We start from the raw sequence: 27097 nt of genomic DNA on the forward strand, positions 1-27097 counted from the left end.
TTCTTGCCATCCTTACTGTTCCCCTCTCTCTGTTTTCTCTTTTCTTAGTGTTTTATGCTAAAAAGGAGTTATTTCACAATCTCTTTAGGGTTGCAGGAAGGATTAGGGGTCATTAGAATCTTCTTCGCCAGATTGTTAAAGGGGTCTATCACTCCCTCAAAAGCTAAGTCATTCTACTATGCTTATCAGGAGAGAGTACAGAGTGCCCTTACTTAGGGCTCTTTTTACATTGGAGAGTTTGATAAAAGTATGGTTTAAAAAAAAGGATAAAAGTTGTCCTTAAGTTGTCGGATTGGATTAGATGCTGTCTCAAGATACCTTCTCATTTTAGCATTCAGTCATCCTGTTTTCCATGTTTTTTGGAAAGATGTTAAAATTTAGTTTTATAATCATCAAAAAAAAAAAAAATAGCATCCGTGAGTCTGTGTACCACAACACTAAATATTGTAGAAGACGATAGATACTTTAATTGTTACAAACATGGTAGACTTTCTCGAGTGATGGGAATGTCCTATACATTAATGAACATTTGAATTATGCAGGTGTGTATACATTTGCTAAAACTCATCAAGTGATATCCCTTCATGTATACATTTTACCTCATACAGAAAACCAAAACTATAAACAGATATGAAATTCTAACTTAAGTAAAGACACATGTAAAGGAATGTCAAAAGTATATAAAAGTAGTTCTGTAAATTGTGAAAGCTCATGATTTTTACTGTATCATGCTATAAAAATAAAAATTTTTTAATTAGGGTAGGAAGTGGAAATGCACTTATCCTGAACCTTGTGACTACCCCTCCCTGCTTCTCTTCTCCTTTGTTATCAAGCTTTGCTTATCGATGCTGGCGCCAAACTGTGCAGATCTATGAGAATGCTGGCAATTGTCTTATTAAATATCTAAAAATCAGAATACATGGCAAAAAATTCTTGGCATGTTTTAATTCTCTTTATTTCATGATTGCCAAGCTGACTTTGCTTTCATTTTAGTCAGTTGAGATGATCATCCAGTTCCTTGGTTATAAAATTCAGCTAAAGTTTTAGACCTCGAAGGATGAGCCAAGTGATTCATCAGCTGAATAGGAACTATGCCAGGAAGAATGGAGAAGGATTGATAGCGTGGTCTCTCAAATTAGTCACTCCCTTCTAGACATACTAACTTAGGTGTGGAACTTCCTATTTTCAGAGTGTTTTGTAGCCTGAGTAATTTTTTTCTAAATTACTCAGAGGTAGGTTAGGAGTAATTCTCTCATCTCACAGGAAGGAGAATACAGAGAAGTGGAGACCTAAGCAAGTGAGTCTGCGTCTGAACCAGGATTAGAATTCTGCATGTAGATTAGCCTCAGGAGAATGGGTGGCAGTGAGAGCTAGGGACTGTTACAGCGGTAATGGTGAAGAATACAAACCACATTGTAGGTTTAGCCTGGCAAGACTTTGGACTGACCCAAGATGGAAACTGTTCTGTTGCAGGTAAAAGAGAATCTGCTTTCATGCAAGATGCTATTGCACTGCAAAAGAGATGAGCTTCGGAAGCTGTGGATTGAAGGAATTGAACATAAGCATGTTCTGAACCTGCTGGATGAAATCGAGAATATCAAGCAAGTGCCTCAAAAGCTGGAACAGTGCATGGCCAGCAAGCACTATCTCAGTGCCACCGACATGCTGGTAAGGGCACTGCCTGCACTCCTGGGCGTTTCTGCTGAGATAGAAGAGTGCTTCCTTCTGTTCCCTCTGAATTCTGTCCCTCTCAAAGCACATGACAAACTGCCCTCTGGGCATTCATGAGCCCTTGCAGGTGAAGCCTGCCTGGTCCTCCTCCTGGTTTCAGTGTTTGCAATGGGAGGCTATGGTTATTTATGTTGTCTGCCTTTGGAACAATGGCAAGCAGTCTGATGGTAAGAAACCAGGACCTGTCATATTGGAATGGTAATAAGAGGTGTTAGTTGGAGTGTCAGAGGAAGATAGTTCAGTTCAGTTCAGTTGCTCAGTCGTGTCCGACTCTTTGCGACCCCATGAATCGCAGCACGCCAGGCCTCCCTGTCCATCACCAACTCCCGGAGTTTACTCAAACTCATGTCCATTGAGTCGGTGATGCCATCATGAATCCCATTTTGAAGAATGAAATCTGCATGAGAGAGAACTTTCAGAGATTTCTGAACTATAGGTTGCACAAATTCTGTGAAAGAATGTTTACATTAGGGTTTTGTTTTGTTTTCCTTTAAGTTGATAAGAAAGAAAATAATTTTCAGGGGAATAATTCTGGAAGTAACTTTGTCCAGCAGCAGTATGCTATAGACTAGCCTTTATCCTGTGTCTTCATCCTTTCTGCTACTTTCTGAATTAGCAGTGAAAATTCAAGAGATGGCTGCAGCTGGTGGTACACATGGCTGAGAGTCAGGATAATGAGTAAAAAATAAAAAAAAATACAAATCTTGCTTCCTAAAAACCTTAACCTTCCAGAGCCTGTGGCTCTGAACGGGGGCTGCTCATTCTGCCTCCTCCTTCTAAACCAACTCCCTGTTTCCTTCTCACAGTTGTCTGGGGATGAAGGAAACTCTCAGAAGCAGATGGACTGTATTTGGATTTTCTTTTCCACGATAGGTGAAAGTCCCTTATCTTTGTTTCAGCAAATTAGATTGCCTGTAACTCTGGAAGGAAAAAAACCAAGACACTGAGAGGAATTAATGGGAGCAAAACAGGTTAAATCCTCTAAGTGGTTCTAATTCATTCTGACTTTCAAGAAGAATTTTGCTTGAAGTCTGTCATAGGAAGGTTTAAAGGAAACTTGATAACCAAGAGATGAGATGTGCCATGATATTCTCTCATATATTAAAACCTGGTTATGTGATAGTGAATTTCCACAGTGGACGGAGGTTAATAATGGTCTTTTCTTCAGAGTGGCAAAATAATTGGTTATTTTCAGTATCTTTATAGTGTCATCTTCCTTAATAATGACTATACGGTGTCCAATAAAAAATTTACTCATCTCTCAGCTTTACTGTTGGTTTATATGTTAGGACGGCATGCGTGCATGCAGACTCAGTCACTTCAGTCATGTTCGACTCTTTGTGACCCCATGGACTGTAGCCCGCCAGGCTACTCTGTCCGTGGGATTCTCCAGGCAAGGATACTGGAGTGGGTTGCCATGTCCTCTTCCAGGGGATCTTCCTGATAGAGGGATCGAACCCATGTCTCTTGCCTCTCCTGCATTGGCAGGTGGATTCTTTAGCCACTGAGCCACCTGGGAAACTCAGGAAGGCATATATGTACTAAATATTCAAGACTTAGCAGTCAGAATAGATAAGCTTATATATATACACATATATATATATTTGTAGCATTTATACATCTATTTGAACCATGATTTTTTGTACTGGGCCTGTTTTTAAGTTAGTGCCATATATTAAAAAATAGGTTGTTAATGTTTATTTTGGTGTTATGTTCATTTTAGGATTTCAGATTTTAGGACTAGCCTTTATTCCTCAAGGGCTAATTTATTTAAGAGCTAATTAATGATACCATATATATATTTTTTAACTTATTTACTTAAGGACCTCATTAAATATTTCTGTAACTTCTTAGTTGTAAGTTGCAGAAATTCAGCTCTAGCTAGCTTAGGTAAGAGAATTGCTTTACCCATATAGCCAGTCTGCTAAAAGAATGAGCATCTATGTGGAAGGCCATCTATATGGTCTTCCTCCATTAAAAAAGTTTTTTTTCTATAGACTTTTTTCCACATGTGGGCAGAGTTTTGGTGTTTGGGGAAAAAAAGGGTTGTAAGCTATTATCTTATATCTTTCCAGCTTTGCAGAGGAAAATAATCTTTTAATTCAGAAATATGGGCTTAGTATTAATTTGTCAGCTTGGGTACTATGATTATCAATTCTAAGTAAAACTATGTGATTGAGGGACATGGGAGGCCTGGGGAGTTGGTTGAAAAGAAAGGGCAGTCACCTCTAAAAAAGAGTGAGGGTGAGAGGTACATTTCTCAGAAGTTCCTCTTTTTTTCTGTTTGTAGTTCTTTAAGTACTGTGGATACTAATTTTTTGTTAGATGGATTGTAAATATCTTTTCCCAGTTGGTAGTATCTTTTTGTTTATGGTGTCTTTTATTAAACAGTTTTAAAATTTAATTCAACAATGTTTTTCAGTCTTTTTTTCCTTTGTTATGTGACTTCTTTTGAGAAATTTATTTTTTTTTTTATCCCATTGTCACAAAGATAATTTCTTATACCGTTTTCTTTAATCCACTTAAAATGTATATGGCGTGAACTAGAGATCTGATTTTACCTTCTGTATACCTGCTTGGCTCAAGCCGTTTATTGAATTCATTTCCTACTGACTTATAGTTCCACCTTGGTCACATACCAAGTTTGCATATGTGCATGGGTCTGCTTCTGAGCTCTTTATTTCGTTTAGTTGGTCTTGTCTATATCTGCACCAAAACCATGCTGTTTTAATTACTATAATTTTATAATATATCTTGATAGCAGGTGAAGACATTCCCTCACTTTGCTATTCAGAACTATTCTTGACACATTTTATTTTTTAATTTTACTCTTTACATATTTATTGTTTATCTTCACACATTTATTATTTTACTCTTCCATGTGAATTTTAGTATCAGCTCATCAGGTTCCATGAAAAGCACGAGAGGAACTTTAAAAAAAACTTCTTGGCCATGCTCTGCAACATTTGGGATTGTAGATCACTAACCAGGGATGGAATCCCATGTCCCTTGCATAGAAAGTGCGGAAACTTAGCCACTGGACTGCCGGAGAAGTCCCAACATGATGAAATTTTGATTAGATTTAGGAGAATGTCATCTTGGTAATAGTGTCTTTCAGTGAACAGGCTCTCTCTCATTTACTGAAGTTTTAATTTGTGTCCTTTATAATAATAATGCTTAGTAATGTCCTCCTTTAGTGGCACTACATGTATGTGTTCGTTGTACTTGTTACTGTCAGCTTCTGGCTGCTTTTTAAAGCTGTGGCTCTTAATTATAATTTCTAGTTATTTGTTAATGATGTACATGGATGGGATAGATTTCTTTTTTTATGAACCATACATTCTTTAAACCTAATCCTTATCCTTCCTACTTGGAAAATGATGATTTATCCTTTAATATGTGGCTCAAATTTCATCGAGTTTCTGAATGCCCTAGGTAATTAGATAATTACCTTGTTTTTTAAAAAAATGAATTATTATATATTCATTGTAGTATTAATGCTTAACATAAGTATATTTGTTTCCATAAGCTGCGTGTATTTCACAGGAATATAATTGCTTTTGTTTGTATGGTAGGTCATTAAGGGCAGGGGCTATGTCTTACCTATTTTTGTCTACCCTGTACTTAGCATAATGCACTTCACATAGTCAAGTTCACTGACGATTAGCCAAATGGGTAGCTCTGTGGAAGACTTTCATACCAATAAATAGAAAAGGGCACTTCCTTTCTACGAGCTCGGGTCTGACTTTTTCCCTCTGATTTGTGGCTTTTGTTATGTTTTCTTTTTGTTTTCTTAATGGCAAAGTTCTCTTGTTCTAACCATTCCTTTCTACAATGTTTAAATGAACAACTAAAGTATAATTATAATAATAGCTAATATGTATTGAGCCCTCACTATGTGCTGGTACCATTTTAAACATGTTACCCTTGTTAACACTGAATTCTTATAATACTCTTATGAGAGAGAGGTTTCTGATAGCCTCTCCATTTTCCAGATGAGGTAGTTGCTTTGCATGACCTGGGGGGTTAGCATTTCCTAACATACAATTAAGATTTCCTGGAGGTGGGATTTAAGATGTGCTCAAAAAGTTGGAAATATTCTTCAATTTGCCTTTTGTATGTGAATAAATAGTAAGGTCTATAATTGCTTTTTTATTGGACTTCAGATGAGAAAATAATCACATTGTTTTTCCCCGTGGTTATGTGCTCTTAGAAGTAAAATCTACTTAAGGCATCTCAAGAGTCCAAATGAAAATCTGTGCTAAAAGACATCAGAAGGAAGTGAAGAACAGTCTAGTCTTTCAAACCCCTCTGATTTCCTTGGATCTTTTTATCAAAAGATTTTGCATTTCCATTTTGTGGCAGGTGCAGATGCCCAATAATTTAATCCCTACTCAGGTTAATAAATCCAGAGTAAATAAATCAGTGGTGACCCATAGCTCGTGTCAGCTCCTGCAATTCTTGCTTCACCATCAGAGTGGGCTGATGGCTACAGACTCGGCTTCTAGATGGGATATTTATTTCTTTTGATATGATAACCTGAGAATTGCATAAAATAATTAAATTGTCATGACAGGGGATGTCTGCAAATAGGCCTGGCCTTTTGTTTCCTCTTTCAAGGTAAACAGCTGCTGTTAGCTTATGAAAAGCTAAAAGTGATCCAGCAAGAAGCCTGTATCCGTCATGTTGAAATCAGAGACTTGATTAATATTGTAGCCTGTAGCTTTGTGATATGTACGGTTTAAATTAGACCTCTGCAGTCATTGTGCCGGGTTGATGCAAGCACATTAATGACATAATTTCTGGTTGCTGCATCACATTTCTGCAGTCTGTCCTTTGTATTCCACTCACATTAATTGAAGTAATTTTGCCAGTGAAGCGTGTTTCAAACCTCTGCATTTAAATTGAAATTTTAATTCCCTTATTGTCTTGAAAAGACGGCTGAAGATGCCTTGTTACAGGTTTCATTATCACTCAAAACACTCCAGCTGCTGGTTCTAATGTACAATGACTGATTAATTCTGGGAAGAATTATTAATATAAGAATAGCAGCTTCTTTCCAGTGGCGTGAGCTAACCAGGAAGGTATTTCATGATAGTTAATATTTTTATGAACTATTTTTTTTTCTTTTTTTAAGGAGAGTTTTGGGTGGAAGTCTGCATCAAACTGAAATTGCACAGATGAGCTTTGTAAACCACTTACACAAGTTCTGATTGATCAACCTATAGAAGTCAATTCATAATTGCATTCAATCAGTGGAAACCAAGCCAGTGCGAGTAGTTTTGAAGCACTTTAGCTGACAGTCAGAAGGCTTGTGACTAAAATAGTTTTTTCATTTCTAAGGCTTCCTGAGATTGTAGAGGTTTTGAATGTATTGTGATCATCTTTTTTATTTATAACACCTTTGTAAAAAGAATCCATAGCAGTATAGCAGGATAGAGGTTGTTACGATAATTATAATAGCATATTTATGTTGGCTGCCTTCTTAGAGGTCTCAGAGTGCTTTGCTGAGAGAATGGTATGGTGGAATTATTTCACTTACCCTATGAAATTGTGGCCACATTTGGGATAAAGAGAGTAAAACAGCTACTTAATTGCATAGTTTTCAAAGATCCTATGATAAAAATAACTCTATTTGTCATATTTTTAGTTTTCAAGATCCTTTGCAATTGTTGGACAACATTCAAGGCTGTGAATATGAGCATGGGGCTTACTGAGGGTCAGGTGGACCTGGGCTTGAATCCCAGCTTTGACTTTCACTAGCTGAATGACTTGGGGCTAATTATTTAATTTGGCTTAGCTGAAAGTTGGAATTGAGAATAATTGAATGCCCTCAGGGTTGTTGAAAGGATTAAATGAAAAATTAAGCTATGGGACTTCCCTGGTGGTTCAGTGGTTAAGACTTCCCCTTCTGGTGCAGGTAGTGTGGGTTTGATCCCTGGTGAGGGAGCCAAGATTCTACATGCCTCATGGCCAAAGAAACCAGAACATAAACAACAGAAATATTAAGCTATGTATCTAAAGTGCACCAAGTATCCATAGTAAGACCTTAGCAATGCTGTTGGTAATTAATTTGTTTACTGATACTGTAAGAAAGGGCGTGGTGATTGCTACCATGTTATACTCTCAAAACCCAGTCTGAGGTGGACTTGTTTTGAGCTAAGAGTTGAAGTTGGACTAACTTAGGCAATTCTGACTCCTTTTCTTCTTGCCCTGAGTGAAAAACCAGTCCACCTATTATATGGTCAAGGAATCCCTGCAGGCAGAGAGAGAATTTTTCTCAGAACACACATCTCTCCTGGTCTTAACACATGCATAGTTGGATGACCAAGACCTCAAAGTTCTAGACCATGTTTTTGAGATCTGGTGTGAACAAATTCCAGATTGTGTTATCAGTCACCTCTTAGGCCTACATCAAGTATATGTTCAATGGGTACCCACTGACTGTCCAGTGATAAGCAATGTAATTTGTTGGTAAGCTACCCACGATCAGTTTGTTGCAAAATCTAGTCTTAGGTGACCAGATGTGTTAATCTGTTGGGTATTGTAATCAGATATAAGCCAGTTCACTTTTAGAGGATGCCTATCAAAAGTGTTGACTTTAGTATTAGAGTTGTTATTCTTTCTGTCACTGCTTCGATGGCAGGACCAGTGGGCCAGTGAAGTTGGTCCCATTGGTGCCAGTAAACCTGTGTCATTAGCAAATAGCCTCTCTTCTCATTTTATGGATAGGCAAGGGGTGATCATGCTTCCATTATAAAGTAATGTATCCGTCATGTTGAAATCAGAGACTTGATTAATATTGTAGCCTGTAGCTTTGTGATATGTAAGAAATAAGGGGCCAAAATGCATATCCCCTTATGTGGCGTGAAAGTTTCTGAGATCTCACAGGACCGTTTTTTTCTCTCCTGAGTCTGGAAGTGGTATTGAGATGAAAGCACTATGGCTATCAGGAGCTTAAACATTCTAGTGAACTTACTGGATCTAATGTGAAAGTGGTTCAGTGCCTGCAAAATGTTTCAATATTCCATATAGATTTCTCTACAACATGATTTAAAAAAATGTATCCGTGATCAATAATGAAATAGCCATCATTAAAACCCATCTGTTCCTAGTGTAGAATATTGATTTTAAAAACTGATGCAAAGATTCTATGCTAATAATTTATCAGCAAAGAATTTGGCATGTGTTTTGATAGATGGACAAATGAATATGACAGTGCCATTGTTGGTACATGGATCTTGAAGGTGACCTTAACCTTGAAGGAGCTTATATGCTAGTAGGAAGAGACAGATAATGAAGAAATAAACAGCATCTCATATCATGATCAGTACCACAGGAGTTCCAGGAATACAGGGGCTGGGAGTGGGGAAGTATGGTTTGCCATTAATATTTTAATAGGCTGGTCAGCTGTAGCTGCTTTTAGCTTTCTTTGGGAACCCTGAATTAAAACACCTACATCTAATTTTCTTGGCAAAAAGATTAAGGAAAATCTAAAAATAACGTTGGTAAATGAATAACCTTGGTTTTTAGATCCCTAATTAAGTAAGTAGTTTTACTGTGGCAGCATTATTTTTCTCCTGGAGAGTAAAAGTACAGGCTTTGTAGTAACTATTTTACTCACTCACTGACCTTTTATTTTATGTTTTGTTTATTTTTTTTATTATAGTTGCTTGACTGTATTTTGATAGTTTGTGCTCTACAACAGCGTGAATCGGCTGTAAGTGTATAAGTCAGTGCTACTCTCTCAGCTTGCCTCACTCTCCCCTTCCGCCCCTTTGTCCACATGTTCGTTCTTCACGTCTGCGTCTCTGTTCCTGCCCTGCAAATAGCGTTACCTGCACCGTGTTTCTAGAGCCTCTATATATGTGTGAATATGCAATATTTGGTTTTCTCTTTCTGACTGACTTCACTCTGTATGACAGACTCTGGGTCCATGCACATTACTGCCAATGACCCAATGTCGTTCCTTTCTATTACTTAAGTAATATTCCATTTTGTGTGTGTGTGTATTTACCACTGCCCTTTTAGTTTATGTTTGATTTTGAAGGCTGGGGTTTTTAAAAGCCACACTCTTTGATAGGCACCGGCTTATTGTAGTAGCTTCCCTTCTCTTTTGCTTTGCTCTTTGTATCTGCTTTTCATTTGCCTCTTTTAAAGACATAGAAACTGTGTTATTCATTAAACCTCATAAGGTTCAGCAGTTTTCAGTTGGCTCACTTGGCTGTAGGACAGTGGTTCCCAAGCTCTGTACATCAGGGAATCCTTCAAGAACCCTGAAGCCCAGGTTGCACCCTAGGCTTGAAACCTCTGGGGACGGGACAGTAACTTCTGTAATTGTTGGCATTCTCCAAGTGATTCCAGTGTTTGGACAGGTTTGGAACCAGTGATGTAGCTTATAGCCCATGGTGTACAATAGACTAAAACCAATTGTCCTGGGCTTCATGGAACACCTGCTCTAAGTAGTAGGTGGAAATAAAATATTTGTGTTAAGACAGACATCACGTGGCAATATTCATGTGTACGTAGACATGTTGAAGGTTGACTGAAGTTACTTGTTGCTTTCCTCTAGCGCAGCTTTCAGATAGAGCTGATGAGTATCAGGCTCTGATTTTGTAGTCTGATTACTTGGTCAATGTGTGTTTTGTTTACTGGGTGGATTAGATGTTCTCCAGGGTTGAGCTGACTTGGAACTCTTTAGAGCTGTCATTTCGGTGCTCTGACTTCTGCATCTTTACTGTGCGTTCTTATCTGACTTATTGCTGGGATTTAATGGATTGAAATTGGGGCCCACATTTATTGACAGGTGGTGGCTAGGTCCAGCATGGTATAGTAAAAACCAAAATGTGTTGAAAAGCCAGAAGTTCTTAATTCGAGTCCTGACCCAACAATTTACCAGTTTTGTGAGGTAGACGAATGCATTGCTTTCTTTTTTCCAGTATCGTCTTCTGTAGAGGAATACTTACCTGTCTATATTATAAAGTGGTGGTGAGAATAAAAATGAAATTTTGTACATGTGAAGTACTTTGTGAAATGGAAGGCAGTTTACAAATCTGCTGTGGTGTAGGGGGCATGATTGTCATCACTATCACACAAGGCCAGGCGAAAAGAAAAAGTGGTAGTCCCGGGCTTGTCACATTAAGCGGCATTTCTCTCCTGGTATTACCGTCACCGATGCATACCTGTTATAATCAGATGAACTGTAATTGTACATGCTTATGTTTATATACTTCAGGTCTGTAGGGGGAGTGATCTCAGTGAAGAACAATACACAGGTGCTTTGCTGTCTTTGTTTGTAGGGACTTGTTGGAGCAGGATTTTGAAGGGTAAGTTTGTGGCCACTGTGCATGTGTCAGTGACAGCAGATGGCAGTGCTTGTCGTCATTGGGATCCCCCTCTCGACCTGATAGTGGCCTGAGAATGCTGATTGGAAGTTTTGGTTGGCTTTGACAAGATAGGGGGAACTTGCCAAGGAAGTCTATTTTCCCTGAGATTCATCCCAATACTCGTACTTATGGTTGTCTACCTCCATTTTTAAAAAATACATTCACCTGTAGTTTATTTTGTTTTTTTTTCTCAATAGGAAAGTACATCATCACATCTGCAAGCAATAGGATTTTTGCTTTAGCCCCAAACTCCCAATTTCTTACAACTTTTTGTTCTCACATATTGGCTAGAACAACCATTGTTGTTGTTCACTCACTAAGTCGTGCCTGACCCTTTGTGATCCCATGTACTGTAGCATGCCAGGTTCCTCTGTCCTCCACCTTCTCCCAGAGTTTGCTCAGATTCATGTCCATTGAGGTGGTGATGCCATCCAACCATCTTATCATCTGCCACCCCCTTCTCCATTTACCTTCGATCTTTCCCAGCATGAAGGTCTTTTCCAGTCAGTCAGTTCTTCATATCAGGTGGCCAAAGTGTTGGAGCTTCAGGTTCAACATTAGTCTTTCCAATAAATATTCAGGGTTGACTTCCTTTGGGATTAACTGGTTGATCTCACTGCTGTCCAAGGGACTCTCAGGAGTCTTCTCCAGCAACACAGTACAAAAGCATCAATTCTTCAGTGCTCATCCTTCATGCTGAAAGATAATGCTGTGAAAGTGCTGCAGTCAATAAGTCAGCAAATTTGGAAAACTCAGAAGTGGCCGTGGGACTGGAAAAGGTCAGTTTTCATTCCAATTCCAAAGAAAGGCAATGCCAAAGAATGCTCAAACTACTGCACAATTGCACTCATCTCACATGCTAGTAAAGTAATGCTCAAAATTCTCCAAGCCAGGCTTCAACAATACATGAACTGTGAATTTCCAGATGTTCAAGCTGGTTTTAGAAAAGGCAGAGGAACCAGAGATCAAATTGCCAGCATCCACTGGATCATCAAAAAAGCAAGAGAGTTCCAGAAAAACATCTATTTCTGCTTTGTTGACTATGCCAAAGCCTTTGACTGTGTGGATCACCACCAACTGTGGAAAATTCTGAAAGAGATGGGAATACCAGACCACCTGACCTGCCTCTTGAGAAACCTGTATGCAGGTCAGGAAGCAACAGTTAGAATTTGACATGGGAACAACAAACTGGTTCCAGATAGGAAAAGGAGTCTGTCAAGGCTGTATATTGTCACCGTGCTTATTTAACTTATATGCAGAGTACATCATGAGAAATGCTGGGCTGGATGAAGCACAAGCTGGAATCAAGATTGCTGGGAGAAATATCAATAACCTTAGATATGCTGATGACACATATGCAGAAAGCAAAGAAGAACTAAAGAGCCTCTTGATGAAAGTGAAAGAGGAGAGTGAAAAAGTTGGCTTAAAGCTCAATATTCAGAAAACGAAGATCATGGCATCCAGTCCCATCACTACATGGCAAATAGATGGGAAAACAGTGGAAACAGTGTCAGACTTTATTTTTGGGGGCTCCAAAATCACTGCAGATGGTGATTTCAGCCATGAAATTAAAAGACACTTACTCCTTGGAAGAAAAGTTATGACCAACCTAGATAGCATATTAAAAAGCAGAGACATTACTTTGCCAACAAAGGTCTGTCTAGTCAAGGCTATGGTTTTTCCAGTGGTCATGTATGGATGTGAGAGTTGGACTGTAATGAAAGCTGAGCACCAAAGAATTGATGCTTTTGAACTGTGGTGTTGGAGAAGACTCTTGAGAGTTCCTTGGATAGCAAGAAGATCCAACCAGTCCATCCTAAAGGAAATCAGTCCTGTATATTCATTGGAAGGACTGATGCTGAAGCTGAAACTCCAATACTTTGGCCACCTGATGAGAGCTGACTCATTTGAAAAGACCCTGATGTTGGGAAAGATTGAAGGCGGGAGGAGAAGGGGACGACAGAGGATGAGATGGTTGGATGGCATCACTGACTCAATGTGCATGAGTTTGAGTAAACTCCGGGAGTTGGTGATGGACAGGGAGGCCTGGTGTGCTGCAGTCCATGTGGTCGCAGAGTTGGACACGACTGAGCGACTGAGCTGACGGCCTTTCTTATGGTCCACCTCTCACATCTGTGCATGACTACTGGAAAAACCACAGCTTTGACTATACTGAACTTTGTCAGCAAAATGATTGTCCTTGCTTTTTAATATGCAGTCTAGATTTGTCATAGTTTTCCTTTCAAGGAGCAAGCATCTTTTAACTTCATGGCTGCAGTCACTGTCTGCAGTGATTTCTGCTTCACCCCAAATTCTATCTCCAAGGCTTGATTTGGCACCAGTGTATAGAGAGGCTGAACTTTGCGTAACAATGGGAACTGAGGATGAACAGATCATAAGATTAGGAACAAAGAAGGATTTTTTTTGAGGGGGAGCAGCTTTTCCATAAGCAATTATAATCCTTATCTTAGAAGATCTTAGGTATAGTTTAATTTCATTAGGAAAGTGATTGTGGACTGAGCTCTTAAAAGTTCATTTAGAAAAAATAAGGCTCTTAATATGGCATTATGCATCAGAAGCCCGAAATAACTTTGTACCTAGAATACTACTACTTGAATGTTAAGTAAAAATTCAGAATTTTAATTGTAAGGTGTTCCAAATAATATATTTTCAAGGATAATTATCACAGTAATATTTATGGAAGTAAAAAAAAATCAGTTACTTAATATGGAGTTGGTTTAAATCATTTATGGGATATTCATATTATGTACTAGTATGAAAACACTAAAAATCATGTTTGGTGATGGGCGGATGTTCCCAATATATTGCCAAGTGGAAAAAAACATGTTGGAAAGTAACTGTTTTTGTAAAAACTTTGTGTGGAAAAATAATTGATGTCAGGTTAAAATGTATAACTTTATCTGACTGGATATGGATCTTTTCTGTTTGGTTTTTCTGTTTTTTAAGTTTTTTTGATTGCGCATCTATTACTTTTGTAATTTCAAAGAATAATAAAGGTTAAGAATAAAGATTTGGGCCCCACCTTTTTTTTTAATCTGTAAAATTGGAGTGAGGCCTCAGTCTTAAGAAGTTTTAAAGGCCCCTTAAAATAGAAAATTCTTACCTTTCATTTTTCAGATGCTGTCATTCTGTGCTAATGGGATGGATATCTTAGAAGACCTGGTTTCCACTCTTTACAAGAGGATAAAAAATGATTGGCTTTAATAAAATATAAGAATTAGATGTGGTAGAATGGTCTGATGTTTAAGAAAAAGCAAAAATAAGGGAGAACCTTCAGGAAAGGTTAAGAGTAGTTTAAAGACTGGTATGCTTTTATTTCGCTTCCCTGGTGGCTCAGATAGTAAAGAATTCCCCTGAAATGCAGGAGACCTGGGTTCAATCCCTGGATCGGGAAGATTCCCTGGAGGAGGGCATGGCAACCCATTCCAGTATTCTTGCTTGGAGAATCCCCATGGACAAAGAAGCCTGGGTTGCAGAGTCAGACATGACTGAGCAATTAAGCACAGCGCAAGCTTTTATTTGTTTATTATTTGTTTGGCTATGCAGAGTCTTAGTTGCCACGTGCAGGATCCTTAGTCATGGCATGCAAACTCTTATTTGTGGCATGTGGGGTCTAGTTCCCTCCCTGACCAGGGATCAAACTTGGGCCCTCTGCATTGGGAGCGTAAAGTTTTAGCCTCTGAACCACTAGGGAAGCACCTCTGTATGCTCTTAGAACAAGCCAGTGTTTCATGGCAGTCATAGGATAATTAAGATTGTGACATCCGGCCCCATCACTTCTTGGCAAATTGAATGGGAAAAAGTGGAAACAATGACAGATTTTATTTTCTTGGGCTCCAGAATCACTCTTGATGGTGACTGCAGCCGTGAAATTAAAAGATGCTTGCTCTTTGGAAGGAAAGCTATGACAAACCTAGAGAGCATATTAAAAAGCAGAGACATCACTTTCCTATCAAAGGTCTGTCCAGTCAAAGCTATGGTTTTCCAGTAGTCATGTATGTATGAGAGTTGAACTATAAAGAAGGGTGAGAGTTGGACCATAAAGAAAGCTGAGTGCCAAAGAATTAATGCTTTTGAATTGTGGTACTTGAGAAGACTATTGAGAGTCCCTTGGACTGCAAAGAGATCAAACCAGTTAATCCTAAAGGAAATCAACCCTGAATATTCATTGGAAGGACTGATGCTGAAGTTCCAGCACTTTGGCCACCTGATGTGAAGAGCCAACTCACTGGAAAAGACCCTGATGCTGGGAAAGATTGAAGCCAAAGAAGGGGAGGGCGGTAGAGGATGAGACGGCTAGACAGCATCACCGGCTCAGTGGACATGAATTTGAGTAAACTCTGGGAAATAGTGAAGGACAGGGAAGCTTGGCGTGCTGCAGTCTATGGGTTCACAAAGAGCTGGACAACTTAGTGGCTGAACAACAGCGGACAGGATGAGATCTTTCATGAAGCTGGAAGGCACATTTGATCTCTTTTGAATTTTGTTTTCTAAGGTCTATTTGAAGATTCTTTACAGGAGAAATTCACAAGTAAAAGGCCTTTTCTTTGATTTTATAGGTCCTCCTCCCTTCTTCACTTATCAATAACTTCATCTCATTTGCTTTATCCTGTAAATTCCATTATCTCCCCAGCAGTCTATTGCATTAAGCCTTTAGTACCTAATATGGCCTCATTTACATTGACACATGCTTGACCTCAGCCCTTGTCCTCTCTTTGTTAATGCGCCGACAAGCACTGATATTTCTCTGGAGCATTATCATTTGGCTGTTAGCTCAGCTAATAACAACCCTTCATTTGAACTGATGAAGGTTTATTAAATAAAAACATGCAATAGCCCTGGCAGTAATGAAGGGAGAGCGGAGGTAGCCAGCACCCTGTTCGTAGTGGTGAGAGCCTGCTGAGTCTGCGGTATAGGTATTGGGCTTCCTGAGGGAAAAGAAGGGGCACTTGAATGGGGCTGATCAATATTATTAATATGTTAGCAGACTGACTTTAAGAATGGGCTTTTTTGGTGGCCTGATTTGATCGTTGTTGATTGGCTACAAGCAGAGGAGTTAGTGGGGAGAAAATGTGTGTTCTTGCTCCAGGTAGTCAGCCTTGCCCTTTTCAGCTTTCTTGGGAAGTCCGTCTTAAGTACCAAACTGCCAATAGCCCTGAGGCCTTCAGTCAGAGGCCAGACTGAACCCTAGGGAGCTGAAGCCCTCTCAGTAGTCTCCAGCGAAGTTGGGATCAGGGATTCTGGTTTTCTGCTGAATTCCTAAGACCCCCCTGACAAAGGTCCGTCTAGTCAAGGCTGTGGTTTTTCCAGTAGTCGTGTATGGATGTGAGAGTTGGACTATAAAGAAAGCTGAGTGCAGAAGAACTGATGCTTTTGAACTGTGGTGTTGGAGAAGACTCTTGAGAGTCCCCTGGACTGCAAGGAGACCCAACCAGTCCATCCTAAAGGAGATCAGTCCTGGGTGTTCATTGGAAGGACTGATGCTGAAGCTGAAACTCCAGTACTTCGGCCACCTGATGTGAAGAGCTGACTCATTGGAAAAGACCCTGATGCTGGGAAGGATTGGGGGCGGGAGGAGAAGGGGATGACAGAGGATGAGATGGCTGGATGGCATCACCGACTCAATGGACATGAGTTTAGGTTGACTCTGGGAGTTGGTGATGGACAGGGAGGCCTGATGTGCTGCGGTTCATGGGGTCGCAAAGAGTCGGACACGACTTGAGTGACTGAGCTGACTGACCTGAAGCTGCTGCAGCGTCCTGCGCCCTTTCTTTCCCCTTGTATGTCTCATACTTTTGTGTGCAGAGCGTGCTGCGTGCTAAGTCGCTTCAGTCATGACCGACACTTTTGCAACCCCATGGACTGTAGCCCGGCAGACTCCTCTGTCCATGGGATTCTCCAGGCAAGAATACTGGCGTGGATGCATGGGTTTGGATTCATGGCAGGCTCGTCCCCCTGGGCCTCCCATAGTGTCCCATGCCAGAGCAAACGCGGCCCTGAACCATTGCCTGGCCTCTGCCAGTAGGCTGCAGGCACTGAAGCGGGTTGCACAGTGGAAAAAAAAAAAAAAGAATACTGGAGTGGGTTGCCATTTCCTTCTCCAAGGGATCTTCCAGACCCAGGGATCAAATATGCATGTGTTACATCTCCTGCACTGGCAAGTGGCTTCTTCACCACTAGTGCCACCTGGGAAGCAAGTCTAAGCCATCTTCTCCTTAGGCCCTGTGTGGTGGCTGGTGTCATGCTTTAAACACAAATGAGCAGATGATGTTTATGCCTAAAAAGTTTATAAATTCTATTATTATTTATATTTAACAGGTATGATTATTGTGAACAAGATCCTTTGGGATCACATTCTTCTCTGTTTTCTGTTCCATAGGTATAATATGATAGTATATTCTGCAGGTAAAATTGTTCCTAGTTCCTCTATGCGGTTTAATACCTATTAGGACTATAAGGACCACAATATTGTACAAAGAGTACAGTGCTTTCCTGAGTGCATCAAGGCTTTCAGACTGGCTCCTTAATCTGTTAGATTGAACCATATGAAATGGCCAATATTTGATCATTTTGGACAGGTAGAAACAGTAGTTTCATATGGTTCAAATTTCAAACTAATACAAGAAGTCATGGTGATTTTTATTTTTTTTTTAATGTGCACTTGGTTTCTTTTACCAGTTTCTGTCTGATAAAATCTCTGCTTTGGGAAATATGGTATAGCTAAATGGGAATGTTTGGTAAATGAATGGTGAGAAACATCTTTCCCGCTTGTGTCAAGGTGGGTGTGAAGCATACTTCATTCAGACAGACTTTTTGGGTCCATCTGGGATCTCATGAGCCCATGGGGGATTCAGGGTGAGAACTCTTGAGGATCAGGCCTTGAAGACACCAGAGTTTGCCTTCCCACAGTTCAGGGGCCCAGTGGTGCAGGCTGGTGACCTGGGTACTGAGTAAATCTTGGGTCCCAAGGCATGTTTCTTTTGTTCATAGCCAGAGATTTTTGGTGTTATTTAGCTGAGACTGTTCAGACTTGTATCTTATATACTTGTGGGAAGAGACAGAATCAATTCTCTGGAATAGTCTAATTTCATATCTTACTATTACATCTGTTAAGTTGGGCCACAGTAACATTTTCAGAATGGTTAGATTGTTTAACTAGAAAAATGCTTCCGTATAGGAGACTTACTGGCCTATTGGAAAGTGATAGAACATTTTGGAACCATATAATTGTCAGAGTCCTGAAGGAAATACTTCTTTTGGACTCAACAGTGGCAACACATTTGTCTTTTTTAGGGAACAGTGTTGCCAAAATAAGCATTTTTATTAGCTAGCAGATGGTTTAGTTATCAGGTTGGATTTTTTGGCTTACATTTAAAGGTTTTTCTTTTTGTGGTTGTTGGTTTGTTTGCTTTTGTTGTTTGGCTTGAACCTTAGTTCTGTTTAGAAAGTTGCTATTGTCATCCATCTTTGTGTATCTCACTTCCCCCAACCAGGAAAATAAATATCAGTGGTTTCTTTCTCAGCACTTTTTTCAGTGAAGCAGATGTTTGAGAATGGCCAACTCTGGTGTTCCTCGAAGACATTTCCATTGGTTCATGTTAAGCACAAAAGTAGATCTTTTTACCTAATCAGCTTGAGTCAGGCTGGTAGAAGACACTTAACCATGAAATAATTATTTCTAATTTAAACTAAAATGCGATTGAGAAATCGTTATCTGGGAAAGAACATTTAAGGGCACTGTAGTTCTCATTACGAAGATAGCCTTTGTTGTAGATTTCTCTCTCAAAATTTTTTTTTTTTTGGAAAACACCAGACAGTTCTTGATCATGTGCAATTTATCTTTTCTGTTAGTCACTCAGTCGTGTCTGACTCTGTGCGACCCCATGGACTACAACCGCCAGGCTCCTCTGTCCATGGAATTCTCCAGGCAAGAATACTGGAGTGGGTTGCCGATTCCTTCTCCAAGTTTAACTGTACCTTTGACCTATTTCTTGAGTTATGAAAATATTTTTCAGAACTTATTTTCCTAAATGAATTTTTTTTTTCACTTCAGCTTTTTATTTTGTATTGGGGTATAGACAATCAACAGTGTTATAGTTTCAGATGAACAGCAGGGGCTCAGCCATGTATATACATGTACCAATTCTCCCCCAAACTCCTCTCCTATCCGGGTTGCTACTTAACATTGAGCAGAGTTCCATACAGTAGGCCCTTATTGGTCTAAATGGATAAGTTCTTAATAGTGAAACACACTGCCCTGTTCTATATCACGTGTTAGAACATTTTGTAGATGTTTGCTTATGTTCGTAGTCCTAAAAGAAATATTTCTTTTCAGTTGCAGAACAGATTTATCTGTATGAGCAGGTTCTAACTCTGGTGAGTTAGAACATTAATGCTCTTGTTATATTATTATAGGTGTTCTGTGAAAAAAATTCCCTGTTGGTAGTATCTATCTCACTTACCTATGCACTCCCCATGCTGATTTATTTTTGAAAATATGTGTAAGAAAGCTTCCAAATACATCTGGTTGGTTCATTATTTAGTAGTCTATCTTTAAGACATGGTGTGGTATACTTGAGAGGTCATGGTAGACATCATTTGGTACTTAAATTCATGGTGTTGTATCTGTGAGATAGACAACATTTTCCAGTGAACTATTCCACTGTATGTTGTCTGTTTTACTTTTCACCTGCTGTGTCTTGCCCTATAATTTTAATATATATTTGTGACATTATTCAGTGTTGTATGTCACACTTTTGAATCCAGTTTTGATTATTTGTCAAAGAGTGAACCTGTTGCTGTCCACTTTAATTCATCTGCATCTCTTGAATTTCTGTTGATGTTTCATCAACGTGTTATTTAAAAAGTGCTCTGTGGTCACTAAATTTAGAAAATGTGAAATGATTTATAAAATGATCACTTCCCATACATGAAAAAAAATCCTTTAGTGATATTTTTTCATCAGTAGTTACACACATTTCTAACTGTGTGTGTTGCTCAGTCATGTCCAACTCTTTGTGACCCCATAGACTGTAGCCCGCCAGGCTTCTCTGTCCATGCGATTTCCCAGGCAAAAATACAGGAGTGGGTTGTCATTTCTTCCTCCAGGGGATCTTCCTGGCTCAGGGATCAAACCTGCGGCTTCTGCATTGGCAGGTGGATTCTTTACCACTGAGCCACCTTGAAAAAGCCCCATAGATGGATATTTAAGGATTTCTCTTCTAGTAAAGGCTGAATGTTAGGAAATACCTAAAAATCCGACCCCTCAGTGTAACAGCATTAAAAGTGATGGTTGGATTCACTGCCTACAAAGTTTTCCTTATACATAAACTTTATGGTACAAGTTACTTAAAACCACAGAAGATAAATATCAGGCTTCTAAACTGATGTTCTAGAGATCAAATATATGCATTTACAACTATTTTCTTCAAATTGTTTTGAGTACCACTTAGGAAGGTTAGAGTCGGGGAAGACAGTGGCCTTGCTTAGCTTCCATAATTATAGCTTTATAAATAGACTTTTCATTTGTGAAGGCCAGAAAATAAAGCACTGTGTCTTTGTACAGAAATAGAGGCTATTTCATGGTAAGGTTTTCAAATCTTTGAAGTTCTGAGACTACTCTTGATTGTATGTTAATTGTACTTGTATTTTGGGTCAAGAAAACATATTCAGAAAATTTGTAGTCTGCATGGTTAATAATAGTTCTGTGATAGAAACAGCACTTTACTGCAAATGCTGCTTTAAAACATGTTGGAAACACCCTCTGAGGTTGCTTTATCCATGTGGTAAATAGGTTCTATTAAAAATAATTTGAGTGAGCACTCAGTATAGGCCAGGCACCGTGCTAAGTGCTTTAGCTATATTTAAGAAAAATTAAGTGGCTTTGAAAGTTAACATTGTCATATAGTTTTATACTTGGAACATGAGCTGTTTGGGTTAAAAAAAATCTTCATGCAGATTCTTACAAGCAAATTGAGTGTGGTTGTGCAGTGGGTGGTTTTTAAGCTTAAATATCTCAGCTGGATTTAATTACCTTGAGGGATAAGGCTACATGATGGGCCAGTGGTTTACCAAATTATTTTTCATTTTCTGGATCTTGATGTCACTAAAGGTTAATGCATCCTCTTTTCTCTGCTAGAGACCCGAGTTAAAAATCCATTTTAGAGCATAAGTATAAATGAATTTGTTGTTGTTTTTCCTCCTTGGGGACACTTTGGTCATTTTGCGAGGCAGGCAGTCTTTCCATCTGCAATTGCCCGCAGCTTGCACCAGGCATAGGGTCTCTCATAGCAGGGGCAGTGGCAAGCCAGCGTGAACAGGAACTGGCAGGCTTCAGAGGGCAGAGCTGGCCCAGGGCTTGTCACTCTTTGATTCCTCAATTCTGTCTTGGTTAACTTTAAGGAAACTTATTTGCTAGTGACATTTGATTATAGCACATCACAAAACAAGTGATGTATTTATGGCTAGGCCATTGCCTTTTCCTCCCTATCTTAGGCTGCTTTGGATTTGGCAGCCACAGAGTTTTCTGTATTCACTCTCCATACTCCCCTAAATTACTGTGTATGTTAGGATAGATCTGTGATCAACATTTTTGATCACTGATGTTTTATGACTTCTACTGTCTTTTGATTGCTTTTGTATAAATTTTTAAGGTGGGTGTTTATATCCATAATTACAATTACCCTAAAGTAGTGCCCTTGGTTGGGTTCCTCAGGTGGCTCAGTTGTAAAAGAATCACTTGCCAATGCAGGAGATGCAGGAGACGTGGGTTCGATCCCTGGGTGGGGAAGATCCTCTCGAGAAGGAAATACCAACCTGTGCCAGTATTCTTGCCTGGGAGGTCCCATTGACAGAGGAGTCTGACAGGCTGCAGTCCTTGGGATTGGAAAGAGTTGGACATGACTGCATGACTGAACACGCACATGCATAGTGGTACTGGTTATTGCCTTTATCTGTATGAATGAGGACTATTTAGATGTATAAGCAAAGCAGGGGATAGTCATTGAACATTAATTCCTTGAGGGAGCTTGGTAGGGCTCTTTTCCCTGAGTTCGCTTGTAGTCATCTCTTCTCTATTTTTATTATTACTACTACTGCTATCATTATTATTGTTAGTCTTGGTGTTTCTCTTTTCCTATATATATAAAAAGACAGAAGTAAATTTTATATATATGGAAGCCTGCTGCTGTTTAAGTCGCTTCCGTCGTGTCTGACTCTGTGTGACCCCATAGACGACAGCCCACCAGGCTCCCCCGTCCCTGGGATTCTCCAGGCAAGAACGCTGGAGTGGGTTGCCATTTCCTTTTCCAATGCGTGAAAGTGAAAACTGAAAGTGAAGTCACTCAGTCTTGTCCGACTTGTAGTGACCCCATGGAATGCAGCCCACCAGGCTCCTCTGTCCATGGGATTTTCTAGGCAAGAGTACTGGAGTGGCTTGCCATTGCCTTCTCCGATATATATGGATAAATGAGATTATATAAGACATACTGTTGTTTTTTTTTCCCCTCCTTTGCATTTAGCATTTTGTTTCCCAAATTCCCTGAGTCCCTCATCTTCTCCATTTGTTGTAGGTATTGCTACACCATTTTTATACATTTAGTGCTTTTTGTCTTAAAATCTTCCAAATTGCACTTTACACCAAGAGAATCTCCCTCTTCATAGTTTATCTTCTATTCACCTTTCAAATCCCATTTCTTCTATCAAACTGAGCCAGTCCAAGGAGAGGTGAGAACTGCGGTTGTTTGCTTGTAGCTTTCATGTAAAACTGCCTTTCCCTCTATGTGTATGTGAATATGAGAAAGAGCCAGAGAGACTTGACTATGTGTAAATATGTGTGTAGACTTAGGCTAACCAAGCTCTGACTCATAATGGCCCTGAGAATTACTAAAAAAAATTGATATAGTGTGCTTTTACTGAGTCTTAATCTTAAAAGGTAAGTTTGACTAAAAGTTGGTCTAAATTATTAGTACATGAACTTCTTGTAAGGATATAAAAATAATTATTGGGAAGTCATTTTATATGTGTCCATTGATAGGCAGTGTGTATGGGAATAAATAGCACATACAACGTTGAGGTTCTTGAAGTGCCTTCATGTTTATCATGATTGTTTTCTTCAGCAATATCTGTTAAACCCTTCAAGAGCAGAACTAGGTCTATCCACTCAAAGTCTCCTGTGTACTGATGAGGTTCTCACAAACTCTTTTGACAGTATCTTTGAAAAGATGAAAGTGAAAGTCGCTCAGTCGTGTCCGACTCTTTGCGACCCCATGGACTATACAGTCCATGGAATTCTCTAGGCCAGAATACTGGAGTGGGTAGCCTTTCCCTTCTCTAGGGGATCTTCCCAACCCAGGGATCGAACCCAGGTCTCCTGCATTGTAGGCGGATTCTTTACCAGCTGAGCCAGTAGCCTTTCATATTAATAATACTGTGGGACTGTTTTGTTGCCTGAATCGTTTTCTTCGCTGTCTCCAGGTGTCCGCAGTCGAGTCTTTGGAGGGCCCACTGCTCCAGGTGGAAGGACTGAGTGACCTTCGGCTGGAGCTGCACAGCAAGAAGATGAACCTGCACTTGGTTCTCATAGACGAGCTGCATCGGCACCTGTACATCAAATCCACCAGCCGCGCTGTGCAGCAGAGCAAGGAGAAAGGGCGGACGAGGTTAGTTAGAGAGGCTCTTTGCCACAGCGTCTTGTGGCCGTGTAGAGCTTTTAGGGGTATTATTTGTTTTCCAGAATATGGTTGTAGTTTATTTTACTTCTCTTTTTAACGTACTGTCTCTGAAAATGTAAGATGGTTTTGTGATAACAAACGCTCCCCGTTCTGAAAGGCTGACACACTCAGTGTTTGTTCATCCCCTCACTTCACATTTCTTGTGGTCCTTTTATGTCAAGATACATAGGAAACATTTACTGTGGGCTTTTAATGTACTCCATCAGAGAGACTCTGGTATATCTCAGAAGGGAGAGAAAAATCCTTAAAATGATAGTGCAGTCCTCCTAATTAAGAAATATAGGCATATGAACTGAAGTTAGAAGATTGTTTGTTACTTAGAGCTGTGTATAATCCTCTTTCTGGGGCAGTTCAGGCGAGCTTGAGAGAGAACACTTTTGTTTTATCCTTGGTCTGGGTGTAGCACAGTCCTGTGATGAAGGGCCTGGGTGGACTCCGAACATTTATTAAGTTAGGGGAGACCTGGTAGGGAATAGATCAGATGGTAAGATGGTAGGACAGTGGTGTTACTAACGTGTGTCAGATAGCTGTGCACGGCGTATGTCCTTCCAACATTGTTTCAGTTCAGTTCAGTCGCTCAGTCGCGTCTGACTCTTTGCGACCCCATGAATCGCAGCACACCAGGCCTCCCTGTCCATCACCAACTCCCGGAGTCTACCCAAACCCATGTCCATTGAGTTGGTGATGCCATCCTGCCATCTCATCCTCTGTCATACCCTTCTCCTCCTGCCCCCAATCCTTCCCAGCATTAGGGTCTTTCCCAATGAGTCAACTCTTTGCATGAGGCGGCCAAAGTATTGGAGTTTCAGCTTCAGCATCAGTCCTTCCAATGAACACCCAGGACTGATCTCCTTCAGGATGGACTGGTTGGATCTCCTTGCAGTCCAAGGGACTCTCAAGAGTCTTCTCCAACACCACAGTTCAAAAGCATCAATTCTTCGGTGCTCAGCTTTCTTCACCGTCCAACTCTCACATCCATACATGACTACTGGAAAAACCATAGCCTTGACTAGACAGACCTTTGTTGGCAAAGTAATGTCTCTGCTTTTAAATATGCTATCCAGGTTTAAAATAGCCTTAATCTAACTGAAGAATTAAGATTCTTCAGAGGGCAGTTGAGTTGAGCACTGTGTTATTATTGACACATTTTCATCGGCTATAGATGAGAGGAACACTGGAAGCAGTGCATGCTGGGAATGAAGTCTGTAAAATCCTATCCTGTTCAAACCCAAATCAGCAACTCTGTGATGCTTCAGTTCAATCAGGGCCTGTGACAGAGAAAGAGGAGTTTCCATCTCTTTTCTGCAGTTGGGCACTGGAAAATCTTAGGCACACAAACTAAGCTATAGGCATGTACCTTAGACTTAACCTAAGAACTGGATCTGCATACAGCCTTGTTGGAGAGTCAAGTGGTGGGTGGGAGCATTCCTTCCAGAGTGTCTGGTGGTAAATAGTGGATCTAAATAGATTTTTTCCTGTGCAAGGATTAAAAACAAAACCCCCTTCCCGTGTAAGCATAAGGGAAAAAGCATTACATTGAAGTCTCAAAGAAGAGTATTTATTTGAAGGAAAGGATTTATAAAGCTAAATAGGAAATGTTTTAGGAGACTCAAGCTCAAGGTTTGTCAAAAGATGCAAGATGATGTAGATTACATAATTGCTCAAAATTATCAGCCTTCCCTCTCCACCTGACTGGGAGAAGAGTATTTCCTTCTCTCTGATTCTTGGGCCCTTGCTGTTGCTGACTGTTAGCATGTAACACGAGGGGCCTGAAATGTGCTTGTGCCAGGGAGCATGCCCTGTCATGCCTCTGTCACTGCCATGATGTTGTTGGTCCCTGGAGAAGGAGGAGAGTCATGTGGAATCGAGCCAAGTTCAGCTGAGCTGGCTAGCCTGAGTCAGCCAGTCACCAAAATGTGCTTATTATTGAACATGACTGAGATTCTGTGGCTGTATGCAGCAAACATATAGCTTCTATGAAATGATAATGAGGAGTTATATGAATGGGATTGGGCGAGATGCAAAAAGAACTAAACAGGAACAAAATGTAAGGAAAAATCAAAATAATAATAGGGAAATTAAGTCTTTTTAAAACACTGGAAGAATAGAATCAATGATATGGAGGGAAAACTTATCATGAAGAAGGAAAAGACAAAATGATGAGAGAAAGATACTAGGTGTGAAAGATGGAGAATAGTGATCAATAAATGATTTTAAGCACTGTATAGAATGACATTAAAATGATAGTGTTATAGGTAGAATTGTGTCCCCTTAAAATTCATGTGTTGAGATCCTAACTTCCAGAACCTGACGGTGACTAAATTTGGAGCTAGGGTCTTTCAAGAGGTAGTTTAAGTTAAAATGAGGTTGCATGGGTCCTAATTCAACATGACTGGTGTCCTTATAAGAAAACGAAGTCTGGACACACACTTCTGAAGAGGGAAGACCATGTGAAGACGCAGTGATAAGACAACCATCTACAAACCTAGGAGAGAGGCCTCAGGAGAAACCTACTCTGCCAACATCTTGTTCTTGGACTCCTCACCTCCGGAATGGTGAGAAAACAGATTTCTGTTGTTGAAGCTGCCCAGTCTGTGGTACTTCGTGGTGACAGCCCTAGCAAATTAATACAGAAAGAAATAGTGGCAGTACTTACAGTGTAAAGAAAGAGACCTACTTAAACAGACAAAAAGACCTTGGTCTGCAAATCAAAATGATTCAAGGTAAAATTAGTGAAAAACTGACCCTTAGTATCAGAAAGCTTTTTATGAATTTAACAAAGAAATACTGTAAGCACCAGGAAGAAAAATTATGTTCCCTGTTCTGACAGTTATACGCCCACCCGACCCATTCTCACCTTGTTTTTAAAGTTATTCATTTACTTTTTATTAATTTTTGGCTGTGCTGTCTTTGTTGCTGTGCGCGGGCTTTCTCTAGTTGCGGAGAGCGGGGGCTACTTTTTGTTGCAGTGGGTGGGCTTCTCACTGCATTGGCTTCTCTTGTTGCAAGGCACAGGCTCTAGGTACACAGGCTTCAGGAGTCGTGGTGTGAGGTCTCACTTGCTCTGTGTGGCATGTGGAATCTTCCCGGACCAGGGATCGAACCACAGCTTTGGCAGGTGGATACCCATTCACTGTACCAACAGGGGAGTCCCCTTTCCTTCCTCTTTTAATGACAACTCTTGTTCTGTTCACGGTGGCCATATATCCAGCTAAAAGACTACATTTT

General features: G+C 40.0%; 1 protein-coding gene and 1 non-coding gene across 5 annotated transcripts in view; both read left to right on the plus strand.

The window, feature by feature from the left end:
- EXOC4 (exocyst complex component 4) overlaps positions 1-27097 on the plus strand; it is an 809489-nt gene that overhangs the window by 30529 nt on the left and 751863 nt on the right. For all 4 annotated transcript variants that reach the window (XM_061165832.1, XM_061165834.1, XM_061165833.1 and 1 more), the window contains exons 3-4: positions 1474-1668; positions 23613-23797. In XM_061165832.1, the coding sequence (XP_061021815.1) occupies positions 1474-1668; positions 23613-23797 (380 nt within the window). The remainder of the gene's footprint in view (positions 1-1473; positions 1669-23612; positions 23798-27097) is intronic.
- LOC133073190 (small nucleolar RNA SNORA42/SNORA80 family) lies at positions 17061-17193 on the plus strand. The gene has a single exon (XR_009696897.1). It is a non-coding gene; the product is annotated as a small nucleolar RNA SNORA42/SNORA80 family (small nucleolar RNA).

Source organism: Dama dama, chromosome 18 (genome assembly GCF_033118175.1).
Source record: "Dama dama isolate Ldn47 chromosome 18, ASM3311817v1, whole genome shotgun sequence".
Classification (NCBI taxonomy): domain Eukaryota; kingdom Metazoa; phylum Chordata; class Mammalia; order Artiodactyla; family Cervidae; genus Dama; species Dama dama.